A 26,464-nucleotide genomic window follows, 5' to 3' on the forward strand; every position below is an offset into this window, starting at 1 on the left:
TTCTTCGTTCCGTTACAGGTTTAATCCTAAATTCTTAAAACAAATAAAATGAGACAGTAATTGAGCATTTTGAGAATCTATTATTGAAATACGCGCCTTTTTGGTTTAGCTTTACATTACTGATAAAACTATAAAATTATTCTTAGAAATTTGCTGTTAAAAAAAATTTATTTAATTAATTCACTTTTTGGTTTTAAATAACAACAAATTTCTCTTCATTAATAATTCCTATTTTAATCATATCATTAAGTAAAATTAAAATAAATTTTAGTTTTATAGAAAGATTGAATAGAGAAATAGGATAAAATAGAATTTAAAAATAAAAATTTATTTTTAGAATTTAATAATATTTTTAAAAATTGAATTAATTTAAAATTATTTTGTGAAGTGAATTTCTAAGACAAATTTATAGTTATATCAAAAATATAACCAAGAAAAATTTATCTTATAAAGATTATAAAATTATAAAATTAATCAATTAAGAAATTCGGAAGTATTTATCCGGAGCAATCCGCCTAGTTTAAAAATGATGAAATCATTAAAGTAATTTGTAATATATAAAATAAATTATAATAAAAATATTTTATAAATTTATTCATAAAATTGTTTATTTAATTCGAAACTTAAAGATTATATGCAATATTTGGAATTTAACTATAATATGTTAAGATTATAAAATATGAAATTATTTTTATAGTATAAAATTATGTATAAAAATTAGAATTACTTAAAAAGATTGTATAAATTATTTCGGTAACATACAAAATCATTTCCGATACTAAATCGCGAATTACTTTTATCAAATGTTATTTACATAATTATACAAACAATAAACAAACAAATAAACTTATGAAATAAACTTATTAAATAAACAAACCCCGCGCCGTCATCATATTCGCAAAAAAAAATTAAATCTTCATAAAACTAATTACCGCGTAACATAAAGAAATATGAAAAGGAAGAATGTTTAGAGAATGAAAAAGACGGACAAAGATAGACAAACGGTTAATTTCTTGATAAATAATGAATTGCGATTAATTAATAGATAACAACGCAAATTAACACAGAACACAAAAGAACAGATATACACACGTATATGTACACATATAGTTAAGTAATTATGATTCTAATTAAGTGAGCAAGCAAAAAGTATAAAAAACAAAGTATAAAAAGCAAAAAAAGTAAACTGATAATTATATTATGGCGTAAGTGACGTTTCATTATAAATATATATATATACACACACACACATAAATATATAGAGTGTCCCATATTTATGTATTTATGTATGTAGAAATAAACAAAAAATCTTAAGTGACTCTCTTCAAAAAAACTTGTTAAAAACAATAAATTTGTTTACAAAACAAACTAAAAAATAAACATTGAAGAAATGCAAATTATAAGTATGCGATAAAAGAAGAAGAAATTTTAAAATATAAAAGACTTCTAAAAAGTCACTTGTTATAAAAGAAATAATAGGCTGCCGAATGTGCAATAGAATAGTTAAAGAGAAGAATTGAAGAAATAGGGGACACTCTAATACATTACACACACATTCGAAGAGTACAAATTCCACAAATCCCTCATTGGGTGTTCTCGGGGCTGTTATCTTTTTATGTGACGCGTTTTTCTTTTCACGATCTTGGACTATTCCTAGATCATTCGTGAATGATCTATGAAGCGAACAATTAGATTGTGAATTGAAACCGATACAATTTCGCTGAGTTTGCATTTTGATGCTAAAATATGTAATTCTGATGAAATATGAAATTGTATGGTGCATTTTCTTAATTTTGACAAGATGTTTTTGAAAATAATTTTTCTTATCTTTTTTTTGTTAAAAATGCTTCTTAAGATATGATAAAAAAATGTAAATTGTTGGAAAATGTTATACTATTTCAATCTAAATATAATATATACAAATATTATGAGAGATTGAGCTTAACGAAATTATACCGGTTTCAATTTTTAATTCAAAACTGTATCGAAAATCAGAAACGTTCTTGACTTAAAGGACAAAAACGAATAGGTCCTTTTGTAAAATTGGCAATTGAGCGATAGTTTAATGAATAGACTGATTACCAAATATAAACGGATGATCTCTGAAGACCGACGTTAATTTGTAAGTTGAAGATAAACGTTTTTGATGAGCATATGTATTGTGGAAAATGATCCAGTGCAAGATATGTGCTGTTGGTTAACCCTTTAACTTTTACTCCTACATAAAGTACACAAAATAGGAAAATATATCGTTGAAATGCAAGGGCAATTTATAGAAAGTTTAAGTGGAATGTCTCTTTTTATCTCATTACTTATTAATAAATTTCTTTATCAAACTAATAATAGGAAACTTAATTGTTTCAACTTTTAATAACTGTTTTTAAAGTGGAGATAATCGATATTGACAAAACATACCAAAATTTTTGCGATACTAAAAGAAGAAAAAATTTTTCAAATGGTAGACGTTTGCTTTTATCAAATATAATAAAATATAATAAAATGATTCGTGTGAGATACTTACTTTGTGATTTTGTGAAAAAATATAAAAATTGATACTAGATTTTTTGTATAGGAAGCACATATATTCTTTATTTTTTTTATTTTATTTGTATTATTTTCTTCTTTAGTTATTTTTTGATTTATTATTTTTTATATGTTTCTATACGTTTCTTTTTCATTTTATTTATTCAGTTTACTATGAACATTTATTGCCGTCATATTATTGACACAGTATTATATTATTAATATAACATAGTAAAATTAATTGAAATTTTAGTGATTTAGTATTAAACAAATCTGAAATCTTCGATAAGATAGTTGAAATCTGGAAACTTTATTAATGTAAAATTAAAGAAATATGAAAATTATTTAGAAAATTAAGAGATTCTTTTATTAGACTTAAATGTTAAAAAATTCTTAATATACTGTAAAAATGATTTAATTTTTCCGTTTATTGTCTTTCTTTATACTACACAGTATTATATAATAAATAAATAGCTGTTAAAACATATAAAAATATATAAAACATATAAAAGTTATATAAAATTCAAATATCTTAGAATCAAAGATTAAAAATCGATATTTAATTGGATATTATGGAATTCTGGGATCTAAAAAAAACGTTTAAAAATTTCAAATATAATAATATAAGCTGCGATAATTTTTATCCATTCAATATTAGATACTTTTTGACATCGTAAATTTATTTAAATAATTTTAATTTTAATCTTTATTCTATTTATATACAGATTTTTCACATTTTGAAACTGAGCATAAATATTAAACATTAAATTGAACAATAAACTCCACGAAATATTAACAATTAAAATCGATTTAATTGAATATTATGGAAACATTTAAAATATTAACAAAGATTGCAAACAAAATATTACGAAAGGATTTAATTTGTTTCACTTTTTTAAGCTGAATGTAAGTTAAAGGGTTAACTGTTGGGAATAGTAGTTGGATTAATAGACGAAGAACGTAAGAAATACACAAATGCACCTCGATAAAAAAGAAAATGAAACAGCAGCCAATGAGAGAAAGATAGATGTCAGAAAATAAAATTGTAAAGATTTACAAGATCAAATCCCGCCGGAAAAACGACCAAGCCGAGTGAAATATTTTCAGCGAGGCACACCGCGATTTTTAATATTAAATCGAATATTGATTGTTGTATCAACAATCGCCTATAGCTATATTGCAATCATATTGGTTGTTGCACGAATCTATTGCGGTGAATACATCACAATTATGAATGGCGGGCTTTGATCGCGGTAAATGTGTATGATCCTGCATCTATCTTTCGGCATAAATTTGCAATTTTAATTTTAATTTTTTTTAGATTGCAAACATAGCTTTATATCGAAATTGTTTTATGTAGTATTTACTTTAACATGATTTGAAACATTTTCTTTAATATTCAATTTTATGTTTTATGTTATTAAGTCTAATTCCTAGTTAATAGAAAGATTTATGTATATTAATCTTATTATATTTATCTATGGAATAATTAATTAATATTATTGATTTGAATTTTTTAATTTGCTTAAAAAACAAATAGCGTTGGCTGTTGTGTATATTATCACTGATTACCAATTAATACACAAAAATAATCGAAATAGATGTGACACCGTTAATCTTCGTACGCCAGACAACAATAAGTCTTTGAATAAAATGAAAAAAAATGCGCGCAGAACAAACGAGGGAACTACTAAGAACCAATAAAAAAGAACTGCAAGAAAACAAAAAAGAAAAAGAAATAAACAAATAAGCACAAAAGTAAGCGAGACCTCTGCGTAGAGATCTAAATGAGCAAACTTTACCAATTAATTATAACTATGAAATTTTTTAAAGAATCTTCCATTTTTGCAACATGCACAATCAATATCGATTTTTATTTTAACCCTTTTAATGGCCAATGGAGAAAGAATTTTATTGAAAACAAAGGGATTCAGTAATAATAAATAATCCTTCTTTAAATTTTTGGACATTATTAATTACTTTATTATTAAAATCGTCAAAATAAAATTGAATTATTTTTTTATTATTAATGAAATAATGTTTTATGAATTTAATGAATCTTTTCAGTATTTAATTTTTTAAAAATATATTCCATAATTTTCAAACATATTTAATCTGTTTAGATGATTCTGATATTAATCCAGAATTTATACTATAATAGAAACAATCATAACTTTATACTGGAACTTACACTACATTATAATCATATGGCCTTTTGGGTTAAAAGAATCAAATTGCATTTATATGGTTTTGTGAGAAGACTCTCAAACGATAAGCAAATATTTAAGTGTTGTCCGATGAAAAGAGGAGTACATACATTTATGAGAAACTTTTTCTTAATATGCAAGAGATTGTAGAAAAAAACAAATGAATTGAATCATTAAAAGGAACATATTGGCTTTCTTTGAATTTCTCAAAAAAATATCTGATATTACATATAAAATAACCGGAAATAACAAAAAATCTGTTTTCTAAAATAACAAATTGCAAGGACGATTGGAGTAATAATTGAAGTAAATAGTTATTTTAGGGCGACTTATGAAGAAGCTATTCTAAAAATTGAAACATAAAAATAAATAGATGCAACATTTTTTATTCTTAAAGATTGTGAAATTCTTAGAATATATATTGAGTTGATGCAAAAGAGATTAGAACAGATTTGTCGTATATATTAAAAAAGTAAAAAGAAAATTAAAATTACGCAAATTGGACATTTAATTTTAAAAATAATTAAATAGAGATTTATATAATATTACATATAATGTCATAATAAATTTGGATATATTTTTTTATAGAAAATAAATTTTTTTGTCGCTGTTTAATTAATAATTATGAAATAATCTAATTCAAAACAAAATTTAATTAAAAATAGATCGACTGTTTGCGTCAACTCAATAAATATCAATATAATTTTTGAAAAATAAACATTTTTGAAAGATTTTAAAATCAACAAGAAATAATTTCTAATTTTGAAATCGAATTTTCTTTCGTTTCTTTATTGCTTCACTGTATCATTGTTTTATACTAGATGTTTTGACACATTTGCATAATTTAGCTTCACGTAATTGTTCAGATAATTATTAGTGTTATACTTATTTTTACATCTATTATTTCTAAAGACAAACTGTCCTCGTTCTTTCTTTCCGCGCGTAGAATGGATACTCTGTATATATTTTATTAAAAATTACACGGGAGAGATGCATATTAGTCTAATAATAATAATAATAATAATAATAATAATAATAATAATAATAATAATAATAATAATAATACTTCCTCAAATTATCAACGCAAGCGGGTATAACATAAATTGTAATCTTGTTTAAAAATAAGCAAAAATAGATACGATAATAAAATATTAAAACATTTGAAAACCAATTCGTATAATAATCAGAAAAATTAAGAGTTTGGTTTTGATAAAATTAATTCTTTTACGCTTTTCTTAAATCATTTATTTATTATTAGAATAAGCAAATATTTGCATATTGTAATTGTTTGCTGATATCTATAATCTCATTTATTGAACTTATTTTTAAATCGTATATATTTAAGTATATAAAAGATCTTTTTTGTATTATGAATATGAAAGGAAAAAGATGTAAAAGAGAGAAAAGAGAGGAGAGGGCGAATAGAAAGGGAAAAAGAAGGAAAAATGATAAAGAAAAAGAAGAGGGAAAGAAAGAAAAGTGAATGAGTAGTTTATGAAGGAGAATACACACACACACACACACACAAAACACACACAACACACACACACACACACACACATTCAGTTCGAGAAAGGCTCATTTATTCTTTCTTCCATTCTATCTTTCTTTTTGATTGAAAAAAATCACCAATATACTAAAAGTAAAGGGAAAAAAGAAATTGAAAGAATGACAAGAGAAATAGAGGAAAGAGAGATAGAGGAAAAAAATTGGGTGCATGGGAAGATCTGAACAATAGAAAAAAGATTACCACGCAATAAAACTTGATATGATATTGAAGTTGACAAAACGAACGACGAAAATGCATTAATTTAAGTCACTAAGTTAAAATATTATATATTTATATGAATAAAAAATTATATATATTATTATTGATACAATACTTTCGAATATTAAATTTATATTAATTTATAAAAATTTGATTGTCATTAATTGATAGATAAGTTAAAATTAATTGCGTAATTTGATGGTTGCGTTGGTAAGAAAGAATTTAAATTTACGGAAATTATTACTCGTGAAAATTACGGATACGTATGATACAAAAAACAGATGAAAAGTAATTCGATTGACAATAACAACGTTTATTTATATTAATTAATATTAAAATGTATTATCAAAACTTATTATTATCCGTAAAAATTAAAAATTGTAATGGAAAGAGTTACAGATAAAGAAATAATTCGACCGATTTAATCGACAATAACAATGTTTAATTATATTAATTAATATTAAAATTTATTATATCAAAACTTCAGTGGACATTATTTTGTGATATTAAAAATGTCTATTAATCAATATTAATTAACACCAACCTCTATTTTGCAATGTTATTAACAAATAATATTGTGTGTATGCATATGATTAATAGCCGATTCCGATATTGTAATATATTGTTTAATGATCAATTTTAATATTAATTAATATAACCGATTACTGATCGTCAATCAATATAGTACTATTTACTTATTAACATCAATCAATATCAGTCAATAGTGAAACACTCACGATTGTATGTTGCCTGCTATTTCTGATAATTGTTAGATCTTTCCGGAGAAGTTTCACATGATTTTTTTTCTTTTTTATAAAGTTAACATCAAGGAGGTCTTTCGACGCCGGATAAAATTTACAAAAGGAGTCCCTTAAGTAACGCTTGCTTGAGATTGAGGAAAACAGAGGAGAGAGACCGAGAATAAAAATACAAATAATAATGAAAACAAAAAAATGGGTGTTATTTTTAGATGTCTGTTAGATTATCAGAAATCAGAAAACCTAAAGGATTAAAAAAAGCTTAAGCAGAAAAAGGAATAAAAAAAGAAATCTACTATTAATACTACTACTATTATTACTACTACTATAACTATTACTACTATTGCTGCTATTACTACAACTACTACTACTATACTACTATTACAGTACTCGTAATAAGGATTTAAAGGACGTAGATAAAACTTAGTTGATGAGATTTTTAGCGGGATGCGAATTAGATTTAAATTTAATTTTTGATTAATCGAGTAAGATTTTAAGTTTAACTCGACGGTTTAATTAGGATTTAATCCCGATTAACACGGTCTCGAGTTGAATATGAATTTAATTCTGATAACATATGAATTAAATTCGAATTTGATCTCGATTAATATGAGATCTCGAATTAAATTCCAGTTTTACTTCGGGATTATGGGAATTATATTTGAATTTAATTTTGATAAGATCCTTTTGAGTGTCACTTGGGGACACCTTTTTCATCGTTCGACGTTTTGTCGCTTTATTTGTTTAGATGATTAAAGAAAAACGGAGGATACACACTGAAGAAACGAGTGTGACGATAGATCTTTTTTTATAAGTCCTGTAGACCGAGATTGACTAATCGTATCTCGAAGATCGTCCTCCTTTAAGGTGTTCTCCTGTTTTTGGACATCTTTCAAAGAAAAAGTTATCAACAGTAAAAACTCTGGAAGATTTCATTATTTCTTAGCATCTTTAAAGTTGAGTATCCGAAGAGCTTATTTTCAGTCACTTATAATGATAAGCTATTGGTGTCTCAACTTTTTCGAACGATGATTATATAATACTTATATAATTGAGTGTTGATATATGTAATATTCTGTACATCTAAAAGCGATCGTTAAAGAGGGACTAAAAAAATTACATATATGTTAGAGAGAATTAAAAAAAGCTACCGGTGTATCAACAATTGGGCGCAATAGTTGTGCTCCGTATGTTGAAGCGATGTCTTTATAACAGAATGACGAATACAAAGTAAGTTAGAAACTACTTAAAAGAGAGTGAGGTGTGAAGAACAAGAAAATAAAGCGAGAAAAAGTGAGAGAGGAAGGACGAGAGAATGGGATGAGGAATGCGAATTTTGCGTGGCAAGACTCCTTCAGATGAAAAGTGCGGTCCTTTTCTCGGTCGTTGTTGAGCCACGCGAGTCTTATGCGAGAAGATGAGGGTTCTCCCAATCTCTCATCCTCTCTATGTATTACAATATACGATATAAAATAACGGGAGGATGATCTTCGAGCAAATAGAGGCGATAAAGAGGGAAAGTAGAGAAGAAAGATAATAGTAAGAAGGTGATGATAATAATGGAGGGTGATAAATGAAAAGAAGTGATAATAATGGCGAATGTTTCCTCGCTAATGCGAGAAACTCGATGTTGCAAAGTCTCGTCAATTTTTGCGTAGCAACTTCTGATTTTCGAGATTCAGAGGGATTTTAGACTTTGATAATAGGAAAATTCAAGGATTTCCAGCGAAGAGGAAAATATTTAGAGGACGAAGATATAGGAGAGCTTTATCATCTTTGTATACAAACTAATGACATACTTCCCCACAAAGTTTGAATTTCCAGGATCCAGGATTCTTTTTTAAATAGGATTAAGAAATTCTATGATCTTACAATGAAAACTAAAGATTCTTGGATCTAATTCATGCCTCGGCAATTGAGAAACTTGACGATCCAAATAACTGGAAAAAAATCTTTAAAGGTTTTAATTTCTTTTTGGAATCTTCAAGAATCCAAAAGCCGTAAATATAGAATAGAAAGATAAGAGAATTTGTCGGGGATCTAGAGAAATTGGGGATCCATGGATTAGCCTATAAAGAAATTCTCAAAGCTTCAAGATAGCTTCTCAAGGATCCGAAATATGGATTCTGAGTAGAAAGAATGTTGTAATACTCCAAGGAGTAGTCCGAAAGAATTAAGAATATAGAAGCCATGGATTTAGAGTACAAACAGATGGAGATATCTCAGGACTCGGAGATCCAAGGCCTTCCAGTTATACGCAAAAATCGGCGAGCATATTGTTAATATACACGATCCAAAACAGAGAAGTAAATAAATCGACGACGAAATCACTTTAATAAGCAAGCTAGCAACAAAACAAAAGTTAAAAAAGTAACTAAAGAAAGAGACGAATTGTAATAAGTAGAATGAAGTGAAATAACTGAAGTAACTGTGGTTTGGGCTAATTATATACTCGTCGGTTATTTTCCTTAGCTCGGATTAATGACAGTTTAACAGTGTCATGTCGTCCAGTGATACTTGTCGAGTGCTTGTTTAAAAATCTAACATTTGCGTCTCAAAGTGTGTCCATCAGTTGTTCGAAGTAAAGTGAAGTGGGATGATTGTGCAATCGATGTCGAGAATAATTAAAATATTTTTTATTTTTTTATATATATTTTTTGACAAAAAGATCACTTGAGCGAAAGATTTGTCTACTTCTTTCAAATCATAAAAAAATTATGAGATAACAATATTGAAGATAATAAATTAAAGAATACTTAAATGTTAAGAAGGTCAATCGCATATTTTGAATAAATCAGTAGATACATATTTATCACTTTCTAGCTTACCGTAAACTTTAATCGAACTCAAGTAATTTAATTTAATTTAATTTAATTTTTTTTAAATCTTACTATAAGAAAAGAAAATTCTGAATATTCGAGAAAGATACACAGATAGCCCATTTCACCTTACACGAATTGTGAACAATCGAAGTCGATTGAAAGAGTGAATGAGAGAATGAAAGTGAGAGAGACGTAGAGATACAAAGAGAGAGATTGAAAGAAACAGATGATATAACGTTATAAAGTACTATTTAAACGAATGAGTGTGTGAATGTATGATATGAGATATATTTAAGACCTGCGAAAAAGAAAGAGAAAGGCATTTCGCATTTTATGAAAACATTGGAGGAGACATTGAAGTAAAGCGAAGTAAAATCAAGTGCAACACAATGGTCGCAATAAATGAAGTTAAAGATGAGACGAATATTGAGAGCGATGCAAAATGTTTGCATTCTGATCACTAGTTTGACATCAAAATCCAAACGATAAAAATAAAATGAAACGAGAGGAAAGAAGAGAATCCATTAGACGAATGCTTGAACATCTTGCATCGCGATTAAAATCGATTGTGTGAGTTTTGCGCGATGATTCCGAAATGAGAGAAAGTCCGGTTGGCGATTTGAAGATTGAATTAGGGAAGCATTTCTGTCAATTCGTCGATACTGTCGCGATATTCGATGATCGATAGTAATTAATGCTTAGGTATGGATGCGTGCGAAGGATTAGATTGAATCTTGCGCGATTTATTACAGTTACAATACTGATTGGTTGATTGTCGTTAAACGAGATGAGACGACTGTTGAAGAAGAAGAAGAAAAGGAAGGGCAACCATCACTTATTATATATTATTGTACATATTTACCTGTAATTGCTATTCGTATCGCAGAGGTTTCTGTTCTCTCAAGATCATTTTCTCGATAATCCAGCGGAAAAAATGACAAAAAAATGTGAATAAAGTTAGATTTGTGTATTACTGATCCAGTCCTTCTTATCGTATTATAGAATAAGGAAAAAAATTGTAATCGAGAGACTTCGTTAAGAGCAGAAAAGAGTTTATTCGGTTAATGTCACATAAAATGTGACAAGTTTAAACGGAAAGTTTAAACTTTATAAAATTCTTTTAATATGAACGAAAATTAATTTAGAATATATCAAACTTTATTTATAAAATTAGCTCTTTAATTAATTATTTATTTATAAAATTAGATATTTATTAAGAGACTTTTTTGTAGAGACACAAAGAAACTTAAAATTTAGAGAATATTTATTTATAAAATTCCCGTCGGAAATATTCGAGTGGTGTAATTCTTTTGTAAAAAAATGCTTTATTTGCAAAACGTTTTCGATTAAGATATAGTAATTTTTATGTTTGTATTGCATTACATTGCGTTGTTGAAAGTTTTTTTATTTCCATTTAATTCCATCTAATATAATCATCACTCATATAATATTATTGACAATCATAGTGTACGTTATATTAGGTGTTGGAATTAATTCGTAGCGTTTTACAAGTGATGGGAAGTACTTTCATTAATGTATTTTTTAATGCTCATGTGAAATAAATAACATTCTTTCATTAAAAACGCTACGAATTAATTCCAACACCTAATATATGTATAGTCAGAAATTGCAATAGAATAAAAAAAATCAATGAAAAATTAAATAAGAATAGAGCATACATCAAATAATTATAAATCACAATACAATTATTGGAAAGATAATCTAAAATTCTAAAATCTAGATTAAATAAACGTGAAAGCAATGTTTTATTTTACAAAAAAATATGAATAACTTAAACAAAATCAGATCAACTGTTTCCGAAACAACTGTTTATGCATGAAGAAAGACGTGAGATTTAAAATGTTACCATTCAGCCACCAAGATAGGAATGACTTCAAATATCAGGTAAGGTTAATATTAATTCTTTAATTAATTGTTCAATCGTAAAAATAATTGACATTGAAAAGAAAAGGACGAATGTTCTATTATAGAACAAATTTATTTAACCTTACAAAATGTAATATTTAGGATCTAAATAACATCTTAAAAAATCTATTTAAAAATAACTTTTTTTAAAGGAAGCTTTTCAGTTTTATAATATTTTGCTTTATTGTATATATATATATATTTTAAAAAGATTTTAGAATTAAAATTACAATTTTAGATCACTTTTAATTCATGAGTATCATAGAAATTAATATAGACTTATTCTAAAGCTATAAGAGTTGCTAAATGTTTTCTGAATTAATATTTAATTTTAATTTAAAACATAACTTAATTTATGTTGACTAACAGTGTTAAATTTGGGATAAAAATCATAATGCGTATATCCAGATATAAAGAAATACTCAAGATAGGGTTAAGACGTATTAATGACGCCAATCCGATCATACCGTCTCACAATCGAGAATTGGAAAACAAATCAAATGTCGTCTGCGTTCCAAAAGAAATCAAAAGGAAGTCGCAACTTTTCGTCCGTAAGTAAAACACATTTCGATATCCAATAGAAAAGTGAATTTTCTAGGAACTTTAACTAGTAATATTTTTGTCTCTAGAAAGCAAGTTTTCCTGTTGGCTATTGCACGCGGTATGAATTCAGCGTAATGCACTCTTGTTAGCCAGGTGGCGCGCTTATGCGAGCGAGAGACTCTCCTATTGGTCGGTGATGTTAGAGATAACATGGCGGCGATCGGCGCGCGATTCATTCCTAAACGCGGTCAGTAGGTTACGCAATCTCGCGACGTGTGCGTCGTTGTCGTCATTGTTACTCAGCGTCAGCTCTCCGGGTCGATTTGACGGCAACGGAGGTGCGGTCGGTCGTCAATGCGGCGACGAGTGGCGAGCGCGCAAAATGGCGCCCACGCGTGTAATTCTGATGTCGTGCGGCAGTTACAATCCACCGACGAATATGCACCTGCGAATGTTTGGTACGTACATATTGATTTGTCGTCATCCTCACTTAAATGATGTTATTCCTATAGAGCGATGAATACTGTCATGTCATGTCCGTTATCATTCATGATGTCACATTGCTGTTATGCATGAAATTTGTTTATTATTTTTTGCATGATAATACAGTATTCATTTCTGTTAATTTCTCTTTGTATATTTTCTCTTAAAATTCTTTGTTCTTTCCTGCGTTTAATACGTAATTATATTCGGATGTTGATTAAAAATCTATAATTATAGAGTACTTAATCATCAACATCTGAATATAATTCAATAAATCTCTTGAATTCTTGATGAAGAATTCTCCTTCAGGTAACAATTATAATTTATATGAATAATTTTATTTTTCAGAAATTGCTCGAGACCATCTGCATCGAATGGGAACGCATGTTGTTGTTGGTGGAGTGATTTCTCCAGTGCATGATGCATATGCTAAGAAGGAGCTAGCCAGTGCTACGCACAGATGTGCAATGCTGCGCTTATCTTTGCAGAATAATGACTGGATTCGACTGAGTACATGGGAGACAAGGCAGAACTGTTGGACCAAGACTCGCATTTGCTTGCAACACCATCAAAATCTGCTCAATTCCATGCTGTCCAATTCTAATGACATCAAGCATCACCTGCAGATAGAAGATACAGATTGGATTCCAGAGAATGTGAAAAACAGTTCAACAGACAATACGCCGATACAAATTAAATTGTTATGTGGCGCAGATCTTCTAGAGAGCTTTGGCATTCCTGGACTTTGGCTGGAAGAAGATGTGAGTTGCGAAATACATTGCAAATGGTCATTTTGAATAAGTGCTTTTTAATAGAACATTTTGTAATTGAACATTGTGTGTGAAAACATTGTTTTTTTTTATAATGAGATTTTGAATGATTCTTGTCTTTGAAAGTAACTTACAGTTTTGAAATAAACTTTTGTATTTTTTAAATTAGAAATTATAAAGATAGCAAAACTATATAAAACGTAATAAAATGGCAAAGTTAGATTGTAGAATTGGATATGTATATAAATTCACATCGAAATATTGAAGTATTAAGATCCAGCTTAGAACGATAAGGTCTTTTCATTACTTATTGTATTCTTATGACAATTTGTTTATATCGATTTGATTTCTATCACAGATTGATGCAATTGTCGGCGAACATGGTCTTGTAGTCATCACCAGAGAGGGTTCCAATCCCAATAAGTTCATCTATGACTCAGACATCCTCTCTAAGCACATGGTATAATAAAAATTGAGAATTCTGTTGAATTTCCTTTTTTGGAATTATATTTATTTATAAAGCACAACATGCGCTTATTATATGTTAGCACATCGAAACAAATTATCATTTGTTTGCCTACATATTAGACAATGTTTAGAAAACAGTGATTGAGTGAGCGCTCAATAATTGTTGTCTGATTAGAATAAACTTTTAAATCTATGACAAATAAAGCAGAATATATCATCGTTGTATTTTCTGAGCGTAGTTTTTGTAAGGCAGGCATACGAGCATTACATGTAGCAGGATTTGTTTGTCAAACATTGTTATTTTGTGTATTTTAAATAGCCGCAGGAATTCGAACATTAATGTAAATAAAAGAACTATATTCAATTAAATTTTATCTAGGAATTTAATTATGGTAGACGATTTCTTTACGAAATTGTCACGAAACATTAATTATTATCCTTACTGGTGTAGCTGACCTGTAGAAGCAGCTTTGCATGTTTGAATAATTCGATTTTTCTTATTTCTAGAACAATATCTGTATTGTGACTGAATGGATCCCGAACGAAGTTAGCTCAACGAGGATCAGACGAGCTCTAAAGCGCGGTGAGAGCGTCAGGTATCTACTGCAAGACTCCGTCATTGATTACATCTACAAGCACGAGATTTACGATGCGAGAATGCCAGACACAACAATGTGAGTTTCGAATATTTTGTTTAGACATATTCTTTTATAATGATGATAGTCGAGCTTTTTTCTTTAGTCTGCTAGTTCATTAATCTTCTATTGCTAATTCATTAATTCTCTGTTGCTTAAATTTGTGGAAAGACATAAATATGTTTGAATACACAAAATACAAAAATATAGTTGAAACGTAAAATAAAAATAAAATAAAAGTGGTATTTGAAAGTTATGTCGAGCAGGAGAGGATTAAAGTGATAAAAGCAATTAAGATAGAGACACATAGATTTAAGCTTGAAATTTGTAAATTTTAAAAAATTGCGGCAGTCTCTGCTGGATCAGGCAAATCGAAAAATTGAAGAATCAAGTAACGTACAATAAATCACGTATATTCTTTATTTGCTTAACTGTATCGTTATTGTATATTACTTCTCTTTTTTTATGTCGCTTTCCGATTACCTCACATATAAAAATCTCGCTTTTCTTATACACTGTACGCAGTCACGTGGCAAATATAATCGGAGTGCGACGCAAGGAGAGAACTGGTAAACAATAGGGAAGCAGAAAATAAACATACGGAGGCAATCACAATGAGAAGCGATAGAGTTACCGTGTAAATTGAATTTGTAATAAAATTTATTGTTGCTTGATTGCCCGAGTAACATACTCGCCCACGATCGCTATTTCATATTGAATTATGATATGCAGGATAATTATTTGTTTTTTGATAAACTTTTATGTACTGTAGATTATTATTTTATATACTGTAAATTAACTTGAGAAGAATCAAAGTTAGTTCGATAAGAATACCATTATATTTTATTATTAGGAAAAAGTTAATTTCATTTTTATATCATAATCCAATATATATAGCATGCAGTGAGGTAAAACTTTAAGAGGAATAAATTTAAAAAAAAATCGTGATTATATATATCATGTATTTTGTGATATTTTAATAAATAATGACAGACTTGTAGATATCATATAATTATCAATTTTTATACATTTTATATTGAGAAGATAATATACTTTATTTTTATAATGATAGTTTATTTATCAAGATGTAAAGAAATATGATTTTGTTATATATAATAATGAGTCCAATAAAAAAATTGATCCCATTTTCAAGTTCGCAATAAACACAAAGTTAGTAAAATATATAATAAAATATAATTAATTATATTTGTAAAAATATGGAAGAAAATATAGAATTTAATAAAAGAATATTCAAAAGTAAATATAAAACTTAGTAAATATCGAATCAAACTGTGCTCAGAAAATTGCGTTACTAATTCCTATTCATTCATTGATGTTAATAATCGATATTAACAGTTATTTATTAGATTTTATTTGGATCCAATTATAGATTAATTATCCATCATGTATCTATAGAAATGCGGATAGATAATTTTTACCTTTTTATGTCATATACAGTTTGTGAATATTATATATACAGTTTACATATACAGTTTGTGAATATTTTATACAAAAGATGAGATACTTGAAAAAGGAACACATTGCTGCATATAATATTTCATGAAATTTATATGATATATGATAGTTCTTATTCTAATCTTTCTACTTGTCTTCCATCGAATATAATATTTACAAGGAAACATGCTAAAATATTTTCTTTCAATTTTTATGATCTCTAGACATATATTAAACTATTAAAGCAATATTAGGGGCTTTCCATTTAGCGACATAAGTCGATACAAACATCATTCTATCTTTGTTGATATTCAGAAAGTAACAAAGAGAACGATAATTGCGTCGACTTGTGTCAACTTGTGTCACCAAATAAAAAGCACCTATGTTTTTTATTTTTATTTAAATTATAAAACGTGATGTGTGTGTGTGTATGTATATATATATATATATATATATATATATATATATATATCTTCAAATTTTCTATGCTAGAGAGTGTTCAATAATTTCTTATTCATGACAAAAGAATTACGTTCTATTTATTGTACTGTTTCATTATTTTTAATAATATTTCAAGATTATCTTCTGTTTAGTATAAGTAATTTAAGAATGTATAAATATACATTTGATATCCAATTTTTATTTGAATTAATGTGTAATAAATGTTATAGATTATTGTATTTTATTGTTTTCCTTAACTATTTATTCTTTTGGATAATGTAAAACGACACTTAATATATATAAAACATATATACATAATTATTCTTTATAGATTTAAAGCATCAGAAATATATTTAACTCTCAGCAGAACATGAAAAGTTTTACATTTACTTAGTATAAAAATAATTAACAAAATATAAATAATATTAATTGACAAATATAAAAAATAAAACTTTTTATATGTAAACTATTTTGATTAAAATCAATATATTATAATATTAACAAATTAAACAAGAAATATATTTACAGAGTGTTCGCCGAGAGTTCATATATTACATCATATATTACAATTAAATTAATTTAAGAATAATATGCACTTTAAATAATTTTATTCACTGACAAGGATAATGCAATTTTTACGATTATAATTATTGAAAAAATATTTAATATTTTGTTGTTGACAATAAAGATGAGAATTAATGAAAATGTTCAATTAATTTTAGAGTAAGATTTTAATGGTTATAATATCGTCAGTGAATCGAATTCCAAAGACACCTTTGCTATTTTTTTCTTTACTAGTCGCGTGGGATCATAACAACCCCATTTATTCTTATATATTCTGTTTATTGTATGAAGGGCGCCGAGTAAAACAAATTTGCAAACATATGAGTGAAACTGGAATTGGAATTAAACAGAAGCTCACAATATAACAATTAGTTTTTATTATCAAATTCTTGCATATGAAATATTGGATTTTAAAAGTTCTAAATAATGCTACCAAACTTTTCAACTGCATAGGTAATGCATGAAATATCATATTTAATTTTAATTTTGAGACTTTGATAATCGATTCTGCAATAATCCTAATTAATTTCTAATTAATTTATATCAACTTTTATATCAACTTTGTTAAAAATAAATGTATATATACACATATATACACATATATATACATATATTCTCTATGTACATATATCTCATATATATATACATATATACATATATACATAGGATGTCCCGTAAGTTTTTGCCAAGCGCTTTTGTGTAGATAGAGCGGATTAAATTGAGTCGAAAAGTCCTCTAAGATTTTGTAATTTTCGCAATAGTTAACGAAATATTACTAAAAATCGCTAAATATTGGTTTTCAATAATTTTTTACTCAAATACTATCGTAGAAAATTAGCGAGAGACAAAAGTTTATTTTGTTCTCATAAAGTTCTGAGAATTTTTTCAAAATTTTTTAATATCGTATTTTCTCATTAAAAATAAGAAAATGCAGTATTAAAAAGTAGATAAAAAATTCTTAAGATACGGTCGCGACAGATACGGACTGTCGTGAATCGTTTGCGAATACCGTCGCGATAAAGACTGAGTGAAATATGAATAGTGTCTCAAACGCTGCCACGAACATCGCCTCATAAAATTACGTACAGACTTGTAACAGAATGTCGTCGCAAACGTCGTTGCAAACAAAACGTATAATATTCGACAATTTTTAATTAATATCTTGTTAACTGTTTGCGAAAATTGCAAAATAGTAGAGGACTTTTCGACAGTTTAGTTTGCTCTATCTACACAAAAGCGCTTGGCGAAAACTTATGGAACATCCTATATATATATTATGTGTGTGTATATATATATATATATATGTGTGTGTGTGTGTGTGCGTGTGTGCGTGTGTATATATTGTATATACACCAAATGATATGACATTTCTTTCGCCATTTTGTTTATATTATTATTTTTGTAGATTAAAAAATCATATATTTCCTATGCAATTATCTAATAATTTTTAATTATAAATAAGAAAACATAGCCCACGCGACTAAATTATATTGTGCTAGAATGTGACGTAATGAACGAAAGTGATGTTCTATAAAAGAATCATCATGTTTTTCACGCTGCCGCTGCCGATTGGACACTGAAGTAAGTTGGAATTGTCGTCGCCGAATGCGAACAATTACCTGCACATAGATCCCCGATACTTAACTGCATTATTAACGCCGTCACCCAGCGATGTAACCATGGGCTCGCCGAGCCCAGTCGAGATTGTTGCGTCAATTGATGTGCCGGATGCGGTGGTGCTACGCAAAAACCTGCAAAACACTGCGGGTAGTGGTGGCGAGCTCGACGAAATTCGCGAACAATTCGTTAGTGTGATCAGCAACAACGCCGACAATGGCAACGTCAAGCATGTATCTAGAATCGCATATCCCGGTCAGGCGAAACAGATCATCGCCAGCGCAACCGGCGTCGCGCGAATTTTAGACGAGGTAGGTGCGTTTGACGAGCCGATGGCGAAGTGCCAGCCTGATCTTTCGTCAGAAGAGGGTCGTAGTTCGGTGATAGATAGTGCTGGGGGTAAAGTTAGTGGACAGAGAGAGGTCTCGGATTTCAAATCCAAGACGAAAATCATTGATGTGGACTTAGGTTCGAATGATGATCACGAGATAATAGTAAAAATTTCTTCGAATTCTGGCGAATTGATGTCGAATGACGATCGTAGGTTGACAGTAGATGATATTGCCAGGGATAAAGAAGTGTCGAATCTGGGATCTGAAGCGGAAATTATTGATGTAGATTTAGGTTCGAGTGAGATCATGAAGATTTCGTCCGGTCAGTCAAGTTTTGATGAACTCGTGCCAAAAGAATATTCTAGGTCAATAATAAAAAATGTAGTAAAGGGTCAAATTGAGATTGAGCAAAAAGAGAATTTGAGATCTAAGATGGAAGTCACTGACATAGATTTAGATTCGAATGACGATTGCAAATTAATAATGAAAGTTCAATCGAGCGAGTCGAGTTCTGGCGAACTCCGATTGGGAGAATGTTGTTGGCCGAAAAGAGAAAGTGCTGTTAATGATGGAGTCGAAACTTGCGATAGAAAAATTATGTTTGAGAAAAGAATAATCGATGCAGAGTTAGGTTTAGATGATAAGAACGCATTGAAAGAAACTCGTAGGTCTACGATAGGAGCAATCAGTGACAAAATAAATTCGGATCAGTCTAGATTTAGGAGAGTTGGATCGGAGAAGAGTTCCAAGTCGATAGTAAAAAGTATCATAGATGGAAAAGTTGATGTTAGCAAAGAAATAGTTAATGTAGAAGTAGAGTTTACCGATGTTGTTAAGGTACAGCCTGCTCATTCTAGCCATGGCATACTTACGTTAAAGGACGACCGTAGATTAATGATAGAAAAACTTACAAATGAGCTTAAAATTAAACTTGACGAGGAGAAGAATAAGTCTAAAGAAAGTTCACAGGTTGACAAGATAGGTAAAAATGATACAGAATTAACCGAACTTAATGTGGAGGAAGATCTAAAGAATAACATCGAAGTTGACGACATGGGAATCGATTCCAGAAAAGAGACAGCCGACTTCGAATCAAATAGAACTAAATATCTAGATGCTAAGGCAATAACTTCGTCATTAAACGTTTCAATGACGTCACTGGATGGTCGCCACGAATGTGCTCTTTCCGATTTCAGCGTAGACAAGGAAGATTATCGCCTTAGCCAATATGGTTTTGACGAGGACGAAGAAGAAAATAAGAAACCTATATATACTGCCAGATTGAATTTGACGAAATATGCTGACGGTCAAATAGAAGACGTGACAGATAATATAGATTCTGTAAACGATCGTGAGAGTGATAACCGCACAAAATCTTTCAATGAAGCAGATCAATTGAAATATATCGTGGAAGAATCACTTTCAGTGGCAGAGATAAACGATAAGGATAATAATTTTGAAGGCGGAGAACAGATAAAAGAAATATTTAGAATGTCGCAGGAGACTGACAAGATGAGCAAAATAGAAAAAGAATCAGAATTGGACACACATTTCTCGGAAAAACTGATGACATCTTGCGATTCGAGTCTCGAGATAGATGGCAAATACTTAAAATCGATTGTAAACTCTCGTAAGAGTCCGAGAAAGATCAAGGACGGTCAAATTTGTGACGTCGAAGTCAAGGAGCAATATCGACTCATTGACGATCCACAGGCGCTTCAATCTGAAACATTCCAAAATTCTTCCACGAAGATGAAAAGCTCCGAAATCACGGAAGAACAGATTTACGATGTAGGTATCGAGGAAAAAGGGCAAATTGTTAAGGATCGAGAAACGTTTCGTGCAGAAAAAGTCTTCCAAGATTCTTCAAGATCATCTTCCATAAAGACGAAGAGTCCCAGAACAGTCGAAGAGCTTCAGACTGATGAAAGTGAGCGTGAAATGAAGGATCATGATAAATCTATTAGTGATCGAGAAACGTCTCGATCTAGGAAGGCATCCCAAAAATCGTCAAAAATATCTACAAGTTCAAAAAGTCCCAAAAAGAAAAGTCAAATCTTTTATAGAAGTGAAGATATGAAAGATTACGATCGATCTATCAACGATCGCGTTATCACTCAATTAGAGGAAGTTTTTTTGGATTCTTCAAAGAAGAGTTCTAAAAACGATTCCGAGAGCGAATTGAAGAAGCAAAATCGACATACTGATAATCGAGAGACGTCGCGAATTGAAGATCCCTCTCAGCATTCCTCGAAAACGTCTTCCATAAGGAGCCCGAAAAAGACTCAAACTCAGAAGACTGTAAAAATGAACGAAAACAAAGGACAACAAGCACAAGAAACAATAAAAACGGCAAAAGATGCTGATAATAAAACGAAGTGTGACTTTAACGAGATTAAAGATGTGTATACGAGAAAAGTGAGACGTTACAACGTACCTCTTCAAGGCAGCTTGGACTCAATGATCGTGTCCGATGAAACATCCACACAGAAGCCGAAGAAAGACGACGCGTTCTCGAAGAAGTCGAAAAGCTATGAATCAATCAAACGCATCCAAGAGGTATTTCTGGGTGTACCGCCAACGAAGACGAATAGTAGTGGCTCGCAACTTGACATTCCGGATGAGTTCTGCTCGATCTGCTGTTACATGAATGAGATCACTTTCCGAACGGAGGAGGAAGTAAGCAGCCCGAATCAGGAGACGTTCTATACGCTCAGATCAACGTGCAGTTCACTGGCTGATGATGACGATTCTATCGAATGCGACATCTGCGGTTCGCTTAATCTCCAGGAATCTGCTGACGATCTTGAAGGAAAGATTCAGGAGATTCCCTGCGAGCTTTGCAAAATCTGTGGCGAGGTGGATGGCAGTTTTGATCAGGATTCTACATTACCAGCTGATAGGTATACTTTCAAGATGATTGAGCCACATCAAGATGACGACGATAGCTTCGAGATTGAGAATTGTGGCTTTCAGAGCGGCACGGAATCAGCCGATGATCGAAGCAGGATCTCTGATAAAGAGAGAATCAAGGATCCTGGAAGACCGAAATCACAGTCTCTGTTTATTCACGGCTCTTCGATGAATAGAGATCAGCCACGGGAATTATACTTTATACCCAAAGATGAAATCGCGATTTTAACGAGCGGAACCAGAAAGGTCAACCGTAAAGGTTCTTTGTTCAGAAAAAAGGAAGATTCTAGCGGAAATGCACAAGATAAGAGAAGATATTCTTCGGTAGATAGTCTTCAATTGGCAAAGATATCTTCGAAGGGAAACGATAAAGTGGTCAAGGTTGCGAAGAATGCAACGCTAATTGGATCTGCTGATAATCTGCAGATATCGAGAGACTCGAAAAGATCAAAATCTTTGCAGAGATCGGCCGACGATGTCTGCAAAGATCGGCTGAATAAATCCATCGATAATTTAAACTTACAAACGGAAAATCTAGGAAAGGAAAATGAAGCTGAAGACTCAACCCAGAAATTAAACACTCGAGATAAGGAAGAGGTGAAGATGATTCTCACACAGCATGGAATCAAGATTATCAGCGAGAAGGAAACTGCCTTATAATCAGAATGGGCAATCGGATACGTTGCGATTGGGATATTAGAAATTACATGAAAAGATAATACAATATATACTATATAAATCAAGAGATATCGTCTTGCATTGAATAATATAATAGTATGTGCAACAACAACCTTTATAGAAAGAAGAGATTTTTTTTTAATATTATATAAATTGAATAAGTAAATAATCGAAAAGAGAAAGTGCGAAATTTTTCTGTAGTGACTAGAATCGAAAAATATATATACAAGCGCGTGCGCATGCGATATAGAAATTTAGAAATATATTAAATGATAGATTTAATTGTTATACGAAAGCTTCATCGGTTTTTGAACACAAGTATATCCGCGTATGTACAACAACTTTGATAAAAGCCGATAAACTTTTAAACGAGATAATATATGTATATAATTATATTTAAACATTATATAAGATATCAATTAATAGAATTTATAAAATGATCAAGATCTTTCTTTTTATGAATTTTACTAACTAATTAAATTTATAATAATTATAAATAAAACGTATAATTATGAAGTATCTTGTATAATTGATTAAATATAATGTAATGTACACATTTGTGTAACACGTTACGCAAGATTACGAAACAAATATTGATATTGATTAATTGCTTGATATATTATTATAATATTATTAATTGATAATTAAGAAAGATTTAACGATTACTTAATATACAATATATATTTAATAATATTAATTCAACAAAGAGAGATAAATGTCACGTTAATTATTATGAAAAGTATAGGCGAAGCAAATTTTGCTATTATGACAGCTCGGCTTAAATATTGCGCCGTTACAGTATTACATAATTATTGTGATAGTTGTGTTATTAATATAAGATACAACTTTAAATCGATAGCTCGGTATCGATAGGAAGGACCAACGGAAGAAATTGTTATTCTCGATATGGACAATCGAGAAATTGTTGGATGATTTACGCAAGAGTTGCATAAGACACAACAAGACAATCTTAGTAATATTACAGTCAATATTGCACAGAACAATTATAGCTATAAGTGACAAAGCGATACATCGATTAAAGGATTGCGCTTCACTCTGAATTTTATAGAGCGTTCCGAAAAATTGAAGAAATTATTATTTTTTTGATATATTGCTTCTCTCTCAGGTAAACTCTTTCAGATGTTCTTCCATATGTTACCCCGGATGATCATCCAGGTGTTCTTCCAAGTGTAAAATTTAATCATTGATCCTCAAGGTATATTTAATATAGAGAGTGATAGTATTAATTATAATTTAACGATTTAATGGACATGTAATTAATTATTACTAAACATGTTGAAAGTTAAAAAGATATTTTAAGCACAGCGTTAACATTTTTGTCAAGAAATCAGTTTCAAAATATTTGCTCGTTTTTCACGTTTCTTTGGGCATCTTACATGCGAAAAGTAGTGAGATGTGTCCAAAAGATTATGAAAAATTTATATTATGCCGTAATTATTAATAAACTTATACGCATTTTTTAACTTTTTACCCGTATGTCTGTATGTCCATTTATTTGTGCATGCAAATGCTAAGTATTATTACGGAACTATAACAAAGAAGTATTTTGTGTGCGTTCGGGAGCGTATATAGTATACTTTTTTTCACTTTAATTGCATACAGGGCGTCAGTATTATAGTCAGTATTATAGCTATTGCTCCCCTCCTTTGTGGCTTGATATTTTTAGCTCATGTTTTGTAACTCTTTTTAGATTCAACTACATTAACGCTAAGTATTTAGAATGCCAACATTTATCCAATTTGTATTTAATGACTTTGTGAGAAATCTATTGGGCTCTGTTTCCCTTTACTGCATGTGATGTGCATTTTTATTGCTTGAGAAATACATTCAATGAGTTTAACTGATAAATAATCCCATTTTAGCACACCAAGAATGCCTTTAAATGTTAACGTGGAATCACCGACAAGGAGTATTTTTAATCCTTTCGGATCCTGATTTTGATTCCTGCAACAAGAACACTTGAAGGGAGAGATCCAAGTAAAGGCTAAAATAAAACGTTTACAATGAATCTCTTTGATCCTTTGGACCTAATGAATCTCTTTTGTGCTCGATGTCATTTCGATTATCGCATCAGGAATATCTAAGGGTTCAAATAAAAATTAAAGCGAAGCCATCAGTGATAAGTTCTTTCAGTCTTTTTAGATCTTTTTTCATTTTTTATTGTCGTCAGAAATATCACAGGTTATCACAGGACTGTCGATGATGAGTCCTAATAAATTCGATTGTGTTAAAATTGATTGTTAGTCGTAGTTAGCTACTATTTTGATAAACTTTTCTATTATTTTTATTTTGTATATTATATACCTTACGATTTTATGACTTCTCCCTGTCCATTGTATTTCTGCGTTATATTTTGCCCCCTTGCTCGCGAAAAATGCAATGTGATTCAAAATGCATGTGATATAACTTCAATCCTGTTTGTTTTTCCTATTCATTTACATCTGAGTTTTTAGATGATCGTCTGTACGTATTTGCTATAACAATCAGATGTCCGTCTTTTTGGGTTGTATGCATTTAAAATATCTCGAAAGTTTTTGTTGAACGCTCTCAGTGTTACGAAATGTTCTCATATTCTGCGATTTTTCAAATTATTTGATTACTGAAGCTAAAATTGAAAAATATTTTTATATAATATTAGTTAATAATTTTTAAATCGAGAATCTCTTGATGTACATCCATGTTACAAAATATAAAACTTTATCTTGAATTTTTCATCTATCTCTTGTGAAAAAATTTTTCTAGTATCGATTATAAATATTAATGTCTTAAATATAAAATTTAACACCCAAGACGACGTGACGTCGGTATGCATTTTTTCAGTTCTGATGGAGCATGTGATGTGTGTTTTCCAGGATACAACAAAACCTGCATGCCTACTATAAGACAGATAGTTGACTGTCTTATTGCTACTCATCCAATCCGAGCCTGTGGTCCCCGGCTTCTTCTTTCTGCTATAAACTCTAATCGAGCTACTAATGATTTTAATCAGGATACTAGCATGGTCGCTAGTAACAACAGTAGCAACAACAACAACAACGAGAGAGTTGAAAGTTACCAAAATACGCGGAATCCATATCATGATCATTCTTACATCTAATTTCGCTATTAAATTAACTATTTTTATAGGGCTGATTTGTTTTTATGTTGTCATCTTTTCTAAATAAAACAGAGATTTAATGTTTATTGAAGTATTATTCCACACTAATAAGGGGAATCCCAGAAGTGTTCATTGAGTTTTTTAATGCCAATTTGTTTTAGTAAATTTTGAGGTAAAAAAAATATACGTGTCGCGGTGTTTATCAACATGCGGCTTTGTTTTCGAGTTATAAATTTTTGAAGATCTAAAAAATTTACTTTTTTTTTTTAATAAATAAAGCATTTCGAAACTGTATTGTCTGAAACGTGCTGTTAATAGTTTTTGTGTAAAATTAATTTTTTAACTATTTGAAAATGTTTTAATATTGTTTTTGTAGGAAATCTTATGATATCGATGTTTGAATTGTTGGAAAGAAAGTAACAAAGTACATATTTTAAAGAGAA

At 29.7% G+C, this 26,464-nt stretch overlaps 1 protein-coding gene across 3 annotated transcripts; it reads left to right on the top strand.

Annotated features, from left to right (window-relative positions):
* The first annotated feature begins 245 nt into the window (after positions 1-245).
* Positions 246-25,939, top strand: Nmnat (nicotinamide mononucleotide adenylyltransferase). 3 transcript variants are annotated; one of them, XM_087405324.1, is made up of 7 exons: positions 246-11,983; positions 12,374-12,555; positions 12,634-13,005; positions 13,379-13,791; positions 14,159-14,260; positions 14,776-14,942; positions 18,946-23,085. In XM_087405324.1, the coding sequence occupies exons 3-7, from the start codon at positions 12,744-12,746 to the stop codon at positions 22,883-22,885; spliced, it is 4,884 nt and encodes a 1,627-aa protein (XP_087261450.1). In that variant the 5' UTR covers positions 246-11,983; positions 12,374-12,555; positions 12,634-12,743; the 3' UTR covers positions 22,886-23,085. The 3 variants fall into 3 exon arrangements, with proteins under 3 accessions (XP_087261450.1, XP_011055066.2, XP_087261451.1); XM_087405325.1 differs by lacking the exon at positions 246-11,983 and adding an exon at positions 25,777-25,939 and having other exon boundaries at positions 12,285-12,555; positions 18,946-19,291; XM_011056764.2 differs by having other exon boundaries at positions 246-12,555.
* The last annotated feature ends 525 nt before the right edge of the window (positions 25,940-26,464 follow it).

The sequence above is a fragment of the Acromyrmex echinatior genome, chromosome 4 (genome assembly GCF_024713525.1).
Source record: "Acromyrmex echinatior isolate Ae372 chromosome 4, ASM2471352v2, whole genome shotgun sequence".
Taxonomy (NCBI): domain Eukaryota; kingdom Metazoa; phylum Arthropoda; class Insecta; order Hymenoptera; family Formicidae; genus Acromyrmex; species Acromyrmex echinatior.

Bases quoted from the DNA above. Each gene is read 5' to 3' on its own strand.
- Nmnat (XM_011056764.2), top strand. From the start codon at position 12,744: ATGTTAGAGATAACATGGCGGCGATCGGCGCGCGATTCATTCCTAAAC. The intron at 13,006-13,378 runs GTACGTACATAT...TTTATTTTTCAG, and splicing joins TATGCACCTGCGAATGTTTG to AAATTGCTCGAGACCATCTG. The intron at 13,792-14,158 runs GTGAGTTGCGAA...TTTCTATCACAG, and splicing joins GACTTTGGCTGGAAGAAGAT to ATTGATGCAATTGTCGGCGA.